General features: G+C 43.2%; 1 protein-coding gene across 5 annotated transcripts in view; it reads right to left on the bottom strand.

The window, feature by feature from the left end:
- IRAG2 (inositol 1,4,5-triphosphate receptor associated 2) overlaps positions 1 to 17227 on the bottom strand; it is a 58051-nt gene that overhangs the window by 10860 nt on the left and 29964 nt on the right. For 4 of the 5 annotated variants that reach the window (XM_075898523.2, XM_075898556.2, XM_075898515.2 and 1 more), the window contains exons 18-29: positions 15852 to 15966; positions 15342 to 15504; positions 13230 to 13291; positions 12497 to 12568; positions 11241 to 11349; positions 9902 to 10049; positions 9013 to 9094; positions 4181 to 4227; positions 4025 to 4089; positions 3786 to 3902; positions 1132 to 1217; positions 376 to 448 (exon numbers count right to left, since the gene is read on the bottom strand). In XM_075898523.2, coding sequence (XP_075754638.2) covers positions 376 to 448; positions 1132 to 1217; positions 3786 to 3902; positions 4025 to 4089; positions 4181 to 4227; positions 9013 to 9094; positions 9902 to 10049; positions 11241 to 11349; positions 12497 to 12568; positions 13230 to 13291; positions 15342 to 15504; positions 15852 to 15966 — 1139 coding nt within the window. The remainder of the gene's footprint in view (positions 1 to 375; positions 449 to 1131; positions 1218 to 3785; positions 3903 to 4024; positions 4090 to 4180; positions 4228 to 9012; positions 9095 to 9901; positions 10050 to 11240; positions 11350 to 12496; positions 12569 to 13229; positions 13292 to 15341; positions 15505 to 15851; positions 15967 to 17227) is intronic. The other variant, XM_075898540.2, reaches the window with a different exon arrangement.

Here is a 17227-nt window from a genome sequence, read left to right as displayed (position 1 = left end):
AGCTAGGATGTTCCTGTCACCACGGTATCAGAGTGCACTATCATTCCTGTTACCAACATGACCTGCTTATCTTCACACCCAGCTGAAAGTTACAATTTTATTTTCTTACACTGAAAAAATGTGTCCTCATCCGGTTTCAGAGGGTTTGTTGCATTACACACATGCACACACTTCAGTTTTTCCTCCATCTTAGTTAAGTGATAAGATGATCTATGCCATATACAAGCAACAGTTTGGTTGTCCAGCAAACACACAGAAATTAGGGCTAAGAACATACATGTTCTGAGGTTTAAGATCAAAGTGTTCTACTGGAACACTACCCAAGCATGCTCATTAACATGTTACATGAAGTGGATTTCAGTGAGGGCACCTTACCTTTTTTATCAGAAACTATAGCAGACCCTTGTCCAGTCTGCTGTTTAGAAGCTTTCATTTCCCCATTGATCTCCTAAATGTGTTTAAGAGAGTAATTATACAAAGTGAACGGCCACAAGTACCTTACAAGATGCCCAGCTAGGATGGAGGTACTCTAGCTCCCATTCACCCACGGTAGGACTAATTAGATACTTTATACTGCTGCTACGGGTGCCACCCTCACGTACAGAACTTCCCCTCTGTAGAGCAGTTGAGCCTTCTCCAATGAAAGCCCAAGTTACCTTGGAAACAACTCATGAAGTGCCATTATCTAGAACTTGTTACGCATTCTAGTTACTATGCTATATTAGGAGATGGAGAGAATTTACCAGTAGCCCAGAATGAAGAGGGGGGACCCAAACCCAACCTTGTCTCATCTGGCCTGAACCCATGAAGGGAATCACTGGACTGGAGCCTCAGTGCACGTGAATCAGCATAGCTGCCTTGGCATCCAAGTGACACCGGCCAAAGGACTAGTGGTGCAGTATGTGGGCAGGGAGCCCAAACCCAGTGGTGTTTACCCCTTTTATTCTTACTAGGATTCTTAGCCCGGGGAGAGCTGGGGCTTGGGCGTGCTGAGCCACCTGTTTCTCTAGCATTGTTCTGCTGGTCACCCCAAACGTCACTTCAGCATTCCCTGCCTTCTCTTATGGCAAAGGAGAATGGGCTGCACCTGGCAGCATTCCTAGAACTTTAGCAAGCTAGCCAAGCTCTTACCGGCTCTAGCTTTAGTTCTGTGTCAGGTGTAGTTTTATGATGTTCCATGATGGGGCAAAAATCCCTTTTGTTAGTCAGATCAGTACCTAGAGATGCCGGAAAAAAATGGATGTAAAGATTTCAAAGATGAACAAATGTTACCCATTAACTAGATTTCTAAAGCAGAAACCACCACTGCTCTCCCATAAAGCCTCTTGCAGGCATTCCCACAAGCAAATACAACGAAGAAAGAGGCCTTTAAAAACCAGTGGCATAGAGTGTCGTAGAATAGAGGCAGCACCGGTAGGGCCATTTCTTGAATCAAAGCATCACAACCCAAAAGGCTACAGCTTTGTATTGATCAGTCATGCTGGTTGCAGCTGCTTTGAGGTTTCAAGACAGCTCCTATACATTCAGTTTGCCAAAACAGCTTCTTTGGGCTGAAGCTTGCTATGCTTTGACTATTTGATTGTGTGTGTGTGTCTGTGTGTGTGTGTGTGTCGGGGGATGGGGCAGGAGGGCTCTAAAGTGGAAAAAAATCAGTTTAGGGTTATAAGAGCACAGACTTATTTCTGATCTCCCATGAAGGAGGCTAAAGGGTGTTGGAAATTGGTGCTCTGCTTAGCATTCCAGGATGTGTGGGAGGAAGCATGACCGATATGATTCTGTTACTGTCACTTAAAGGCCTAAGGGAGCGGGGTTTGCTCATGACACTCTATATAGCTGTTAGTCTCTAAGGTGCTACAGGACTCCTCGTTATAGAAGCTTGAATGTTCCTTCATGTTACAACACATTTGCTAGGTCTTTCTTTGACAAGCTAGAGTGTCTGAAGACCCTGCACCCTTGTCCAGTAGGCACTTTGGTGTCTGAAGTAAGCTGTAGTGCTAGAACATATAAACTTAGCAGTGAGGGCAGACTATTGAACTCCAAGGACTGAGAGCTGCAGGTCAAAGGGCAACAAACTAGTGAGGCCAGCAAACGAATTCCAGTCTAAACATCATACACCACTGTAAGTGCCACCACCAATCATCTCTAGCTTTTAAGACGTTACATGCCTCTGGGGTGAGGCTGCTGAATTTTCAAACATTCAAATAGGATTCAGGAAGCTAGACCTAATGCAATACTAAGTTTGCATAGCCACGCACGCAAAAGATTAGGCAATTCCAAAAGTTAGTTTCTCCTGCAGCAGCAACTCTGGCCGCAGTGTATCTCTTAGCCAAATTAACAACACACCAGTCTTTTAATACAAACCAGAGACACAACAGCCAATAGTGTTGACTTTTGGAATTTTCTCTTTTACACTGAACACACACTAGTAACAAACCAGTCACCAAAACAAGTCAATCTTACAAATCCTACCTTATTCTTTCAACTAGATAGGTTTTACCGCTAGATAGGTTTTAGGCGCACTAGATAGGTTTACCGCTATTGAAAGCGACAGGAGTGATCCACCAATAACCTTCAGTCTCTATTCATATTGGAAAGACATTCTGTATAAGTAGTCTAGGGATGCCTTAGACACAAGTGGAGTACTGGCAGCCTGGTACAATGGTAAGATGCAAGACAAACTGGATATTGAGATTTCAACTAGCACTCGTAGGAGCTATGCTATGAGCACAGCTCTACTGTCCTACCTCACACTGGCTCAATGCTTTAAATTGTGTGTCATCTCTCCTATGAGTCATTGATAAGCCAGCCAAGTGAACTTTATAGCAGTGCTACTTTCTGAAGCCAAGCTGGTCTCTTTCTTCTCCCCCTCCCCCCCCCACAAAAAAAAAAAAAACCACATACATTTATGAAGGTAATTAGAAAGAATACTCATGAAGAAACAAATGCCTGAACTCTAGACTTAGACTTCAGAACCCAGTCCAAAGGAAGATGAACATTCAGAAAAAGGATATCTCTGGAGTTAATTACCAACTAAATTAGCATATTCTAGACAAGCTTTTCAAATTACAAATAATATTTAACACACTCTGCTATTCTGTGCCGTGTACTCTAACTCCGCTTTTATTAAGCATATGGTCTGCATACACACAATTTTCCTTAATTTAGGGTTGCATGCACTCAGAGAAAAGTAGGACCTTCTGTTTTATAAAGTGAAGGAAATACATTTGGGAAGAGGGGAGACGAATGCTGCTTGACCTGCTTTAATGAGAATTCACTTCTCCTTCAGCTCTATTAAAATCTATGGTCAGATAAAGAAAGATTTTGAAAAGACGTGGTCAGGGGGAAGTGTCTGAACCCTTCATGCACTGTCCCCTCCCCCAACCCCATTCTCCTCAGGTTTGGCAGCGGATTGACAGATTCCCTTACATTAATCATGTGATAATACTTTACAATTTTGAACAAATGAAAGAGATTCTGAAGAGCTGCAGGATGTGTAATGCTTGTGAGCAGGGCCCATCTCCTCTCCGGCCAGGGCTGGAAATCACTTTGACCAATTCATTCTTGGTGCCCTTTCTTGTAGCGTCTTAAGCCCTAATCCTGCAATGGCCTCTGCCCTGGCAATGGCCTCCACTTGGGCAGAGTCCCAGTGAGATCTGGAAGCAGCTGCAGGCCAAAAGTTATTATTCTCCACATATCGTCTACTTCGACATTTGTGCAAAACTCTTACTCAACTTCCTCACTTCAAAGAGATAGGCTGGAAGCAAGCAGTTTCCCCATTACAATACCTGATACATCATCATCCAGATCCTTATCATCCGGTTTCTTCACGGCTAAAGTGGCTGGTGTGTCTTCATCTTTTGCCCAAGAAGCCTCACACAAGTGTGTCTCCCCAGGAAGCAATTCTGCAATAGGCAGCAAGAGAAGGCATGCACATTACTCCTCAATTGCTGCATATACTCAAGGGCATCTTAGTTGACCTCTCAAACAAATGCACAGATCAATGCGCTTTCATTTAAGGATTTACCAGTTGACAAGAGGCTCTCCGAAGAGGATGTAATAGCTTCTTCTTGGGATGATGTTGAAGGTTCACTGCCAAAACAGAAAAATACTTTCAGACACTCATGGTCTGTTGGGCCTGGGTAAATGTATTTAAGAATTAAATGCATCCACAGAAACTGACCTGGACAAGCCTGTGTTATCCGATGTCAAAGGACAAGCATCACTATCCTTAACAAAAGAAATATTAAAGAGTTTTAGCATTTAAGCTTGGAATAGCACACCACTGCTTTTGTGAAGCAAATCTACTCTATACTTGAAAGTTTGTGTCTGTTCAAGAACTCCTCCTAAATGGTAAAAAGCTAGGACCACCAGATTCCACCTACAGCTTCCTCTTACTCAAAGCAAGGGCCGGGTTTGGTTGTGCCAGGAGAATGGGGTATGTCTGAAATCAGATTGTTTTCCATAACAAGGGGGGTCTGATAGGAGGGCCATTTATACACCACAATGACCACGGGGGCGGGGGAGGGGGGGGGGGGGGGAGAGCTGCACCAGGAAAAAAGAGTGACCAGGCTCTCCATATTGCCAGCCATTGGTATAGTGGCCCCTCTGCCCCAAACCTCTCCTCTCCAGCCCTCTGCTGCAGTGCCAGATCATAGGGGGAGGGGCAGAGAAAGATAGCAGTGTGCCACTGGGAGCACCCTCCAGGACCGGCCAGTGTAGCCTCAGTCTTGCCCCCTTGCAGAAGCCCCACTGGCTGCCAGGACCAGGAACCACATTGGCCCCTTCACTCAGGAGGAGCCAGGGCTGGGTACTGTGGGTCAGGCACCGCAATCCTCACTCCATCCCCAAAGATGCTGGCAGATGCAGTGCTGTCCTCGCTGCCTTGGGTGGCCCCAGTGAGCCCGCCCACCCCCTCCCCCAGACTCCTACCCTGACTTGTGCACACACTCCCCACACACTACCTGCCATGACAACTCCCTCACGCACACACAGACAGCCCCCTGCCCTGCAGGACATGTGCAACACCAGGTAAGTTTTCTAGTTTATAATATTTGTCAGATCAGAATCAAATTCTTTTAGATGCATCTAGAACTAGTGGAAATATGTTCATTTCAGTAAACATATGGTTATTTTAAAAAGTTTGCATCTCCCCCTGCCGCCAACTCCAGATGTATAGTGTGTTTTAATACTGTTACTACTGGGGGGCAATTATGTTTTTGTAGTAGTAGTAGTAATTTGGGGGGAAATCTGTTCACATCTGTATTTGTTACAACCCTCCCCCTCAGCCCATAATCCTGACTTTAAAATCAAGGTGTGAAGGTCTTGGGAATAAAAGTGTGTTGCTTCAAAGAAATGGCACCATGCCAGATTTTTCCTACTTCCTACCACTGTGTGTCAGTTCACTTTAGAAAAGATAAGTGACAATTTAACAAAGTCACTTGGTTTTTCCTGCCATTTGTTCCATCCACCACTTTCACTGCCTTGCTTCCTATAATCCCTTCCAGAGATTTAGAAAACGTTAGAAAAAGCTGAGCTGCAGCGGTGTTGCTTCTAAGAGCATGACAATTATCATAAAAGCATTTTGTTTGGGTTGTATTCTATGCTGTTAATGAACATTTACATTCAAGCCTCCATTTTTTAATTCTTACTGATAGCAACACTATACCACAACCAAGAGTCCAGCAGATCTTAGAGCAGAAAGGCTTTTTCACAGTAGCTTCAGTGACCAATATAAAAAAAAAATCCCAAAACACTGTGTTTCATCATTAAGGGCCAAATTATTCTCAGTTTACTTTGTTGCACTTGGGTGACAGACTAGTCTGGTCCGGTCCCAAACCTGAAGCACTTGACTGACACACAAACTTCATTTTAAGAAGTCAGTTCCTTGGACCACCGCCACCACCACCACCACAGCAAATATATTTTACAGCTACCTTAGTTTAGCATTTAATTCTACGAGAATACTTTTAAATCCCAATGATCAGTAGTTAATTTGGAATTTTAGGGGGTTTGCATGGCCTTTTATTGCTCATCTCTGGGTGTCTAGGTCAGACATTTGCTTTAAAGTGAATGTGACCAAGACTAACAACACTATTAAACTGGATCTCCACATCACTCTGGGTAACATCATGCATCCCACCAGATTTTTTTTTTATAGTACGTATACAACAGGCTGTCTTGTTAAGAGTGATTTTCATGGTGCATGGGGAAGAGGAAGAGAACAGCAGCTCTTAAGTTTAATTTTAAGAGTGTCTTGGACAGTAGCTATAATATAATAGGTAAATAGCTAGTGTGCCCCTTCAGCATCCTGTACCAGCAAAAAGGATCTATAGCATACAAGACGTAGGCTTATGAGGGAAAAGTCTAATTTCCCAAGTGAACGGGAGTCCAGCCCACTTTTACAGAGATGTAGTTCTCCCTCTACATAAATATAGAAAAATCCTGCTGCTATAGCATAGAAATAATGAACACTTAATGAAATGAAGGTGAAGGAGAAGTTTAATGAGCTTAATGACTAACAACCTGGGCACATATTAAAAGGCAATACTTGGAGTGGAGGGGTAAGTCAGAGCACAAAGATAGGAGCGATGCCTTTGACAACCTCCTGTATGAATAGTTTCTCAGGAAAATGTAAAACTGAGGGTTACCAATATGTACATGTTACAAAACTGAGCATGTTCATAAGAGAAGGACCTAGCAGTGAAGTGAGGAGAAATCTTTATTAACTTTCCACAGAAAAAGACTCCATGAGCTTTTAGCAGACAAACTGGCTGTACAGCTAACAGTTTTCTGAAGGGATAAGCGATTAAGCCTCCAGTCTCACTCGAGGACCTGATTTTTAAAGGACGCAAAATGCAGCTGATTCTGAAAAGTATTTCCCTTTCAAGATGCCTAAGGTGGGCAACCAAAAAAAAAAAAAAAAAAAGTCTCTTTTAAAAAAAAAAAGCTGCTATCAAACAGCAGCAGTGTGTTCAGTTTCCTTCCTCCCTCCAACATTCAAGTAAGGATCAGTGAGCAGCATTTCAGCTCAGTATGCTATACATTTCTGCATGCAAATCTATGCTATTTATATTCTTATTTGAATTCTCTCTCAGGCTTAAGGAAGCTACAGTGCTTTATTTTGCTCTGGGGATGGGAGCAGTACGCTGAATGGAAAAAATCCCACAACCTAGGGGATTTAGAATGTAGTACTCTCTCAACAATCAAGAAGGACTGACCAAAGCAAAAGACATGCCCATGCATAATGCAGGAATAAATTCGAGCCTTCCAAAGCAAAGGAGAACTCAAATTCATTCCCTACTTTTCATTCACATTTAAAGATTTTAAAGGTATTACGAACTGTTGAAGCCTCTGGCTTGAAGAGTTAGAAATGTTTTGAAAGATTGGTGGAGGGCTTCTCTAGTACACCAATCCATTTCTAAGGGAAGATACCTGCCTTTAATAAGTTTAACAAAATAATGCACAGAAATTCTAGAGCAGCAAGGTAATGACTTGCAATAGAAACCCAAATTCAGTCTGTTATATGTAGAACACACGAGATTAGAGTAGAGATATCCTCTATCTTCTAGGCCTACTTGTGAGGAAATATTTGAAACTTATTTAAGGTCCATCCAGATATAACCCTGTATTGTAACAGATTTTTGTTGAAGTACTTCTTGCATAAAAGTTTACAGAATTTCCAACAAACCGATATGCATTTCCTTGGAATTAAACACTAGCTCTCCAAAGAACCACCAAGCCCCTAGCATAGATTTAGATTCACACAGCAGCTCCCTACAGGGGGTCTCAAACTCACAGCCCATGGGCCATATACAGACAGAGCATGTTTCACAATCGAGGCATGTCTTTACCTATCCCCTAAACCCTGTGGCTCTCTCAACCAACAAACATACTTCAACCCCAAAAGGGGTAACTGACTGAGAAGCGCTGTCACTATTGTTTCTCCACCACGTGAGGCTAAGGATTATTGCAACTGGCTGGGCCACTCTATATTGGGCAGGTCTGAGGTCACCAACTCATTTGTTGCAAAAAAATTGTCTCACTATTAGACTAGATTTGGTTGCACTTTCACTTGATGGTGAGGGGGCAGGCAGTGGCATTGTATTAGTTTGACAGGCTAGGTACAAGTTTCACTGAAGTCCAGGGACACAGTTCTTGCAGTGTGACAGCTCTTTTCTGTGATAGTCCATAGACACAGCTCATGCCTATTTCTAATTAACATGACAGTTAGGCAATTTATGGTGTGGACTAGAACAGAAACTAAAGTTGGCTCCCAGCAATCGAGGTGAGAACTGAAGATTTATTCAAATGTTCATCAGCCTGTCGCACTTGTCACTTTGTGGGACTGAGGACCATTTACTTGACCTTGTGACCCTCAGTTGCAAGTGCTGACCGGACAAACACCATTCCATTGAAAGCTAGGTGCAAAGCTGAGAAACATCCAACTGAGTAAAGCGTCAACCACTTCGTGTTTCTAGAGCAAAGATGGATGTTTGGAAGATCAGAGTCACATGTTTTCACAGAAGACAGACAGACAATCTAACTGGATTATTAAAACAAAGATGCCTGGTAGGGTCTCTCTTGTTTTGTCTGCTCCCCATTCCCTCCACATACATACTCTGTAGGCAACAGACGACATTCCTGAAAGAGAGAAATCTTTAACAGGAGTGTTCTCTATTGAATAATGAGGACTCAGAGCTAGAGTATGGGATTTAAATACTTTTAAACTTTGGCCTCCCTTCTTACACCACAGGTCATTTCTGGAATGTTTTATTCCAATCACAGCAGTTAAGAGATACACTAAAGGGGACTGTCCCAATAGCCTCCCTAAAGAAAGGTCAATTTCCCAATGGAGCAATGCCAACTTACAGAAGATCTGGTTCATCGCTGCTATTTTAAAGTCAGTGCACTGTGACAAGTAAATGCCTACAAGATCCCAAATCCACATTTGAAGGGAAGATTACTGCTATTAAAACAAAAAACAAAAAACAAAAAAAAAACAACAGCACTAACCTCAGTAAATAGAGTGTCCATTGTAGCAGAGGAAGCAACAAAGTCTGTGAGAGTCTGGTTACCAACAGAGCGTATCTTCCACCTGGCAGCACATATTTTATTTGCATATTGCAACAAGACCACATTTCAATGTTTTCCTTTCATTACAGGTACATAGAAATAAGTCTAAGTTCACCACAGCATCTGTGTGGCAGTCATTGCCAATTCCCCAGCCATACCAGAAACATGAAAGTAATGTTGAGAGATTGTAACAGAATCACAGGAGCTGCGGACACTTGCAGGCACCTGTTGGCAATGCAAAGCTTGGCTTCTTCAGCCACAGAAATCTTTTTAAAATTTACTTCCAGAAGGGAGAAGTCAGAGACAGCTTTAAGAGGAACAGTGTGTTATACCAACACAAGTACAAATGCATTGGTAGTGGTTGGATGACCCTGTAAATTATCAATTTCACAGTTAGGAAGGGTGATCTAATGGATGGCATATTAGTCTGTGATCTGCTTTTCAGTGCCAAGATCAGCCACCGGCTTCCTGTGTGACTTAGGCTACCATCTGCCTACACCTGTAGAATGGGAATACCACCTTTGTGCCTCACAGAGGCATTGTAAGAAAAACTTATTAATGAACATGAGGCACTCTGTGTATTCCTTATCACTGTCAAACCAAATTCATTCTCAATTAGTAACCAAATAAGGGTAACATCTCATTTTCTGACAACCATGCTGTATGGTTAAGCAAGACCATATTCTTGAAGGTTAACAGACAGCAGAAACTATCATAGAACAGCTGGAGAGTGGCTGTCTCCATCCTCTCCCCTCCCCCCGCTGGAGTCTGTGATACATCTCCTCTCATCCCCCTGTGGTATATCTCCTTCCCTCCTCCCCACTCTTACTTGTGTTCCTGCAGCATCATGTCCAGAGTAGACCCATTTTTCAGATCCTCTTTTTCAAGCCTAGATTGAGATCTGGTTGCTACACATGTGAGATCACTACTTGTGTGCACTCCTCGATTCAGGTGTAGTATTTCCAAGGCCAGAGCATCTGTTAACAAAGACACAGACTTGGAAATAGGAGAGGCATGTCAACATTGAAAGTTAATAGTCAGTTGTGTAGATTTGGTTTTCTTCTATCAACACAGGCTGCCCACACCTTCAGAGACAATAAACCTGACTATATATTTGCCCTGTGTCAGTCACTTGCAGCTTTCATAGGTGCTTAGTAAAAGCTTAGGGAGCCATAGAAAAGTACAAGCAGACTACAATTGGGAGGACGTAAATTAGTAGAGTCCATTTTAAAGGGGAGCATGACCAGCAATCCAGGATTGGCCTGTGACCTAACAGTCATATTGAGCAAGCGAGTCATTTGCCACACTGCAATGCTAGCGCAGGGTCTCTACCTCACACAGCTTTCAGATCTGGCATTTTGAAGGGAAGCAGTGAGGATGGGAATGTGTGGTAGGCAAGGCCACAGCACATACTGTAGGAAGCAACTTTCTGCACTTGCAGACTGCAGAAATAAAACCATAGTCCCACAGAACAGGGCCCAGTAGGGAAAAAAAAAAAAAAGAAAGGGCAGACTTGTAGATGCTGCATAAAGTGACATCTCTACAGAGCCAGCACATCATGGCATTATGAGAAGGTTACTGGCTAGATGGAAGCACACTTGAGGGACAACATGGCTTGGACTCAGGAAATGGCTAAAGCTAGGGATAAATGAAGCGGGCAAAACTGGGATGCTAAAAGCTCATTCTTTGAGGCCATAGACCTGGCACATACAACCTAAACTAAACTGCCTCATCATTAGCGCTGGAGACTGATGGTACAGCCATATATTGCATGTAAGAAGAACTCTTCGGTTGCCATTCCTCACAGTCTCTCCAGGGCTCACAAAGAGCACAGCTGTTCTTTCAATCAAGAGGCCAGTGGAGCCAGCCAGGCAAATGCATATTAAGTTGTCCACTAGCATAATTTATACCGATTAAAGTGAGTGGAAAGTTTTCACCACAGGGAGTCAGGCCAGATTCATACCAGGCAACAAATGCTTATAGCAGAGAATAGTGATGTTTGAGAGGTAAAATAATTTCCACTCTTTAATCCTTTGCTATGTTAGATTCAGCATCATGTTACATTACAGAAGAGGCTTTTAGGTCATCCACTAACTACTTCTGTGCTTCAGAAGACAAGGCCACAAAAGGCAGCAAAACCCACAAGAGCAACAACCAGCAGATCTTACCTAGCAGAGGTGTGGAATACCAGCATGAGTATCCCAAGGAGGGAGTCTGGGGCAGTTTCGTGCACTGACCTGCTGCTCGGCCCCCAAATCGCTCGAAGCAGAAAAAGTGCTAATTGGAGAAGGGAAAGTGTGCTGCAGATTATTCCTCATGGTACTTACAACAGGGCCTAAGATCAGACAAGAATTATCCCGCTCTGCTAGGTGCTGTATGCACAGAATGCTAGACAATTCTCACCCTGAAGTGCTTACAGTCTAATAGACAAGACCCACAGGAGCCAGGTGAGACGGGTAACAAGACAGAAGCAGAATGGACAATGTAGCTGTGGCAGATGTCAGGTGCTATGTTTTCTGATTAGTGGGTTTAGTTAGGAAGGGACGAACTAATTGGGCAGGGGGTTGGACTTGATGACCTCCTGAGGTCTTTTCCAGCTCTAGGATTCTAATTGGAAAGTGAAGCAAAAAGGAAGGGGACACTGAAGGAGGTAAGCAGGACAGGACAGGGGAGAAGAGGGGAATGAAGCTGAGCTGGAGATAGTTAGGGTTAGAGCAAGGGGGGAAAACAGCCACCAATTAGTCAGCAAAGGGCAGAGAAAGTCCAAGTGAAGTCTGTAGAAAGTTGACTGAATCTCTCTGCTTTGACAGCTTCTGCAATGGCTCTCACAGGCTTTCCTCTGTGGTTCCTCCCCCACCCCGAACCCAGCCAGATCCCATAGTGCGGAGGGAAGGAGAAGTACCACCTGGTCCTAGTTTTCTTCAAGTTGTAGATGCTAATGGATGTTCACATGAGGCCTCTTACAAAGACTGGTCAAATAATCAGTATTGGAATGGATTTATGCAGCAGTAGCTATTCATCCATATGGGAGGGGAAGGAGAGTATTATTTGGCATGGTTTGGAAACAAAAAGTGTCTGCATTTTAATTATGAATTTAGGCCTTCTAGCTTCTAGAGCTTTAGTATGAGTTTCAGCATAGAGTCTTCAGCTTCTAGTCCTTCTGAGAAGGGTCATTTATGAAAAACGTGTGCCTTACGAGGTTCCCCCCCCAAAAAAAACAGCAACAGATGGCCATATGTTTCAAAGAAGCTGAAGGCAGGGGCAGTCATTCAACGGAAGAGCCAACAAAGTTTAACTTCACAAAAACAAAACACTACCAATTTTTGGCACAGCTGTGATAGAATCAGTGTTTTCTCCCCTCTCCCTTATGATGGGGGGAAAAAAAACAAACCAGGACTGACAGTGGCCAGAATCTCTCACTTACCTTCTCTTTAAATGTCGCTTGGTTCAAACTGCACAGTGGATTGCAGTCAATAGACTCCACATCTATGCAACTCTGTTGGCAATAGGAAGCTAGTTAGGGCAACCGAACAAGGAGAGAAAAATATACACTACTGCTTACAGAAACCAAATGATTGTTTGGAGATGTGATTAATTATACTGAGGAATGCTCACAATTAAGCTATCAGAGTATTGCCGAATTTAACAAATTATGCTATTCTTATAAAATGAAGGAACGCAAAAGCATGATTTTGCTCATTCAAGTTGTCTCTAATTCGCACATGTGGATGTGTGTTTGGAGAGAGCTCTTCATTCCCAAGTCAATAAGGTTATAATAGGGCTGGGAGGGATTTTCCAACTGAAAGACATTGGAAGATATGAAGGCAATGTCCTTTTAAGCACATGACCACCACCACCAGTTATTGACCATGAGCATTGACTACAAGCTAAGTACTGAACCATGCAGTGACAATGTCTGGCCTAGGGAGCTGGAGGAGGGTAATCTGAGAGGCACATGCAGATGCGCCTGCAGTGTGCCTGTCAGCACATTTGCACAAATTAAACATGGGGGGGGGGGGGGGGTAAGAGCAGCTTAGTTTTTACAAACAGCTCTCAGATTGGACTTTAGACAAATTGTAGATGGACATTCACCAAGGTGTCCTCTGTGCCATGACCATGCTTTCTTCCACCACCAGGTGAGAAAATGGACTTCATACCTGACACAGCAATCCATAAAGTAGACCCTTAAATAGTTTCTCTCTCAGTGCATTAACAATGGCTATAAAGAGACATTTACATAGCACAGCATTACAATGGTTCTTTAGACTTTACAATGCAGTTATGGTTCCTTTCGGCCTTGTTTTGGCCCATTACGAGCAAGTTAAATTGTTACTGAACGCTATTTGTGTCTGCAATTTGCATGCAGTCTCACCATTTTTTAAACAGAGCACGTGAGAAACCATATTCCACGCTGGGGGAAGACAGTGAAACTGTCCTAGCCATTGCTCTATTTTTATATTTGAAAAAGGAAGGGATATATCTGGTATCAGAGTTAGTTTTTAAAAGAATGCAACAGCACTCTGAATAGCTGTTCTATCAATCCCTCCCTGCTCACTGTCATAGGACTCCAGGTTTATGCCTGTGATTCCAGATAACATGAGACAGCATTTTGGTAGTTTTATTTTAGTTTCTAGAACTGCACATTGAAAGTGCTCTTAAGAGCAAGGACAGTCCTTTTATTCAGTGTCTCCACTTCAACAACTAGCACAGAAGCGTGCACCCACACACACCCACCCATCCCTCCCTCCCTCCAGGCACTAGTGCAATACAAATAGAAATTAACTATGTGGTTTGCTTTGTGCACCCTTGCAAGAATACTTCAATAATATAAAACTTGTTTCTTTCATTTCTCGTCAATGGGATTAGAATCCAGCTCTCAGTTATAACATCAGTCATTCCAAAATAACTAAGAGCATGTCTACACCGCAAGCCATTATTTTGAAATGATGGCAAGCTGGAGGACTTCTTACTCAAACTCCTGTAACCCTCATTTTACGAGGAGTAAGGGAAGTCAAAGGAAGAGTGTCCTTCCTTCGACTTCCTGCTGTGAAGACCGCGCCAAAAGGGGAGTTAAGTTATTTCAGTTTCTGCTATGCAATTGACGTAGCTCAAGTTGCGCAGCTTAATTCGATTTCAGCCCTGCTGTGTAGACGTACACTCAGTGGCCATATTGGCTTTATCACTTGTGGTTGCTATAGCTATTAGTGCTACATTAAGGTACCAGAGTCATTTCTTCTGAGGTTACTCATACCAAGTAGTTCTTCCCTTTACAATTTCACTGATTTCTGTACTGTGTCCTTAGCATTGCAAGCAGGGGGACTACATGCGGAGCAGCATACTCTACAATGTGAGCAGAGGTACGAGAAACTGGCCTTAGGGAAGAAAGCAGACTTGACTGACTGCACAAAAGGGAGTCCATGTGAAAGGTACATTACACCAGCAATTTTCTGCCCATAACAATGTTAAGATGGGTCTTTAAGATGACTTCTCAAATGGTTATGCCAATACGACTCCATTAATTTTATTTATGTTAGCTGGGGAACTACCCTCCCTCCCATTTTTTTTCCCCAGTGGAATAATTTGCATTTGTATGTTATTTTTCTCAGTAGGTTCTGGCAGGAGCGTAATGCCAAAAGATAAAAAAAAAAAATTGCCAGTTTTATACCTCTTCCATGCAGCTAACAATATAATCAAAGGGTAAACATGCAAATGCAGTTGCTATAAAGGAATAAACCTGCAAACTGTAAAACCATGTTGGGGATTTTTTTGTAATACTAGGGAATAATATTCTTAAGGCATAAGTTGCAGCTAAGTATTTAGGAGCATGCCTTGGCCTCAGCTCAGCATTGTCTTTCCAGAGAGTGGCACTGGATATATATGCACATACCCCACAGAAGAGTAGAGGTAGCAAGGAAAGAGGGTTAACTCCCAGTACTAAGGTGAAAATAGCGTCTTCAGTGATACCGCTTCTAACACCGACTCAGAGGGAAAGCGCCACCTACTGAGTCACCAACCCTGAATCTTGAAGCCCCCTGGAATTTTGGTTGGAGGTTTCTCTCTGAAGGGCCAGTAGGTCTGGACCTGGCTTAGTTCAAGACCCCTCTGGATCACTGCGCAAGGAGGCAGGACTGTGGCAGTCTCAGAAGAACTGTCAGTGTGCTGTCTACCACAAAGGTCACTATGTAGCATGACCTCATTTGATTCTGCCATTATCTAACTGCGGCACATGATTTGCTAGTGCTACAAGTGAATATGAGACAAGTACTTACCTTCCTGTTCTTTGTGTTTTTCCTCAAGTGTCTGGCAAGAGCTCATTAATGCTGTATTCATAGCCTGAAGGTTTCTCTGTTCAGAAATGGCTTCCTCTAGCACACACTGCAAAGATCTGGCTTCTTCCCAGGCAGAATGAAGTGCCCCATCTCGATCTTCAACCTGAGCACACACCAGTAAAACTTCACAGCTCTGACTGACACAAAGATCTCTACAGTTTCATTTGCATGAAGAGAAATGTCTCTCAGGAAGTGATAAGCCCCTTCTGAACTTCTGCATTTGGGTGGACGGTATAAAAAGCTATTTTTGAGTTTAAGCCACCACAAATATGCAAAGTTGCCTCTTTCATCAGCAAGCTGTTGACGCCACCTCCTCTGCTTTTACTTCCTCTGCAAGTCACAGTTTTGCAGCGCGACAGTTCAGGAAACCATGCTTGGTTGGAATATCTGCTTGCCGAGGCATATAGAGCGTAGCTTTCTGGTGTGTGGAACACCCGGTCACTCCCCTACCTGTTTGCAGGAATCCTCCAATTGTTTGGTAGCTTCTTGGAGCTGCAAGCCAAGAGCATCTGCCCGTCTGACAGCTTCTTTCTGCAACTGTTTGACAGCCTCTAGCTCATGTTGTCTGCAGCGGGCAAGAAAGCAAGACACAAGCAGTCCCCGACAGTTCAGAAAAAACATGGTTGGGAAGTGAGATGCCTCTTTCTTATGGGTCACATTCTATGTTAAACTATTAAAAAGCTTTAACTTCTCAAACACAAAACACAGGGTTAGAGATTAGCCAACCATGTGAACAAGCCTGGCTGTATTTATCTGTCAGATCAGAAGTGTTCCTACCCACCCAAACCTGTGCAAATGCTATGCAAGTTCTGTATACAAGAATTCCAATGTGGAAAAGGAGGAGGAGTATGCTGCACCAGTACCAAATTTTATTTTATATAATCATACCATCCATGTGGGTATTTTAGAGGTAAGTGGTAAGAGGATACTAAGTCAATAGCATTAGTACCAACATCAGAAGCTGACCTTGCAGGCAGAATTAGTGATCACTACAGTTACATAGCTTTGATTGGTCAGTCACCTGGTGCTTTAAAAGGTGCTTCAGGGAGACTACAGCTACCAATGGAAATTCAGCATCTTCCTATAATAGAAGGTGGCCAATCAGTGACCTTCAATAAGGTTATGTTGCATTGTAGAATAGCAGGGCTGTATCTAAACAGACCTTGTTCTGAATTTGCTCTGTCTGTTACAGCTACACTGGCGGCAGTTTCAGGCATCACCATTTTTAAGTGGAGTATCTTGAGCTGGGCCCACCACCAGCAGCTGGCTTACACTAGCACTTCACCAATGGTGAGAGAATCAGAAAGACTAACACGATTAAGTTGGGCCAGGCGGACAGTATGCTTGCTCAGCACCAGCAAAAATATGGACTCCAAGCCCAGAGGGATTAAGCTGTGTGTCCAGACATGAATGCATAGCGAGGGTATGTTGTGCATGCCAACTCTCTATGTAGAGATAGGGAATATGGAAGAGGCAGGCGAGACATTTTTCTCAAGAGGATTTGTGCATGTGTAGGGAACAAGTTACACAAACTCACCTGGGTGAGAATTTGAACAGCTGCCTTCCTGAATGCTGTAAAACTCACATCAGGCTTTGTTTAAATCCATGTACATATCACCAATAAAATGAGAATAGGGATGTTCTTTCCTAGCCAATATTCACCCATATCTCCTATAAGAAAATAATTCACTTGGAGTCCAAATTTTTGCCCTGACCACTATGAAATCAAGACAGGGAGCTGTCCTGAGTGAGAAATGGTTCTGTCTGGTATTGAAGGATGTTTGTGTGCCCACGTCTGACAGACCATCAATTTTATGCACAGGCAA

The sequence above is a fragment of the Pelodiscus sinensis genome, chromosome 1 (assembly GCF_052426305.1).
Source record: "Pelodiscus sinensis isolate ZL-2025 chromosome 1, ASM5242630v1, whole genome shotgun sequence".
Classification (NCBI taxonomy): Eukaryota; Metazoa; Chordata; order Testudines; family Trionychidae; genus Pelodiscus; species Pelodiscus sinensis.
This window is presented reverse-complemented; position numbering and strand designations above follow the sequence as displayed.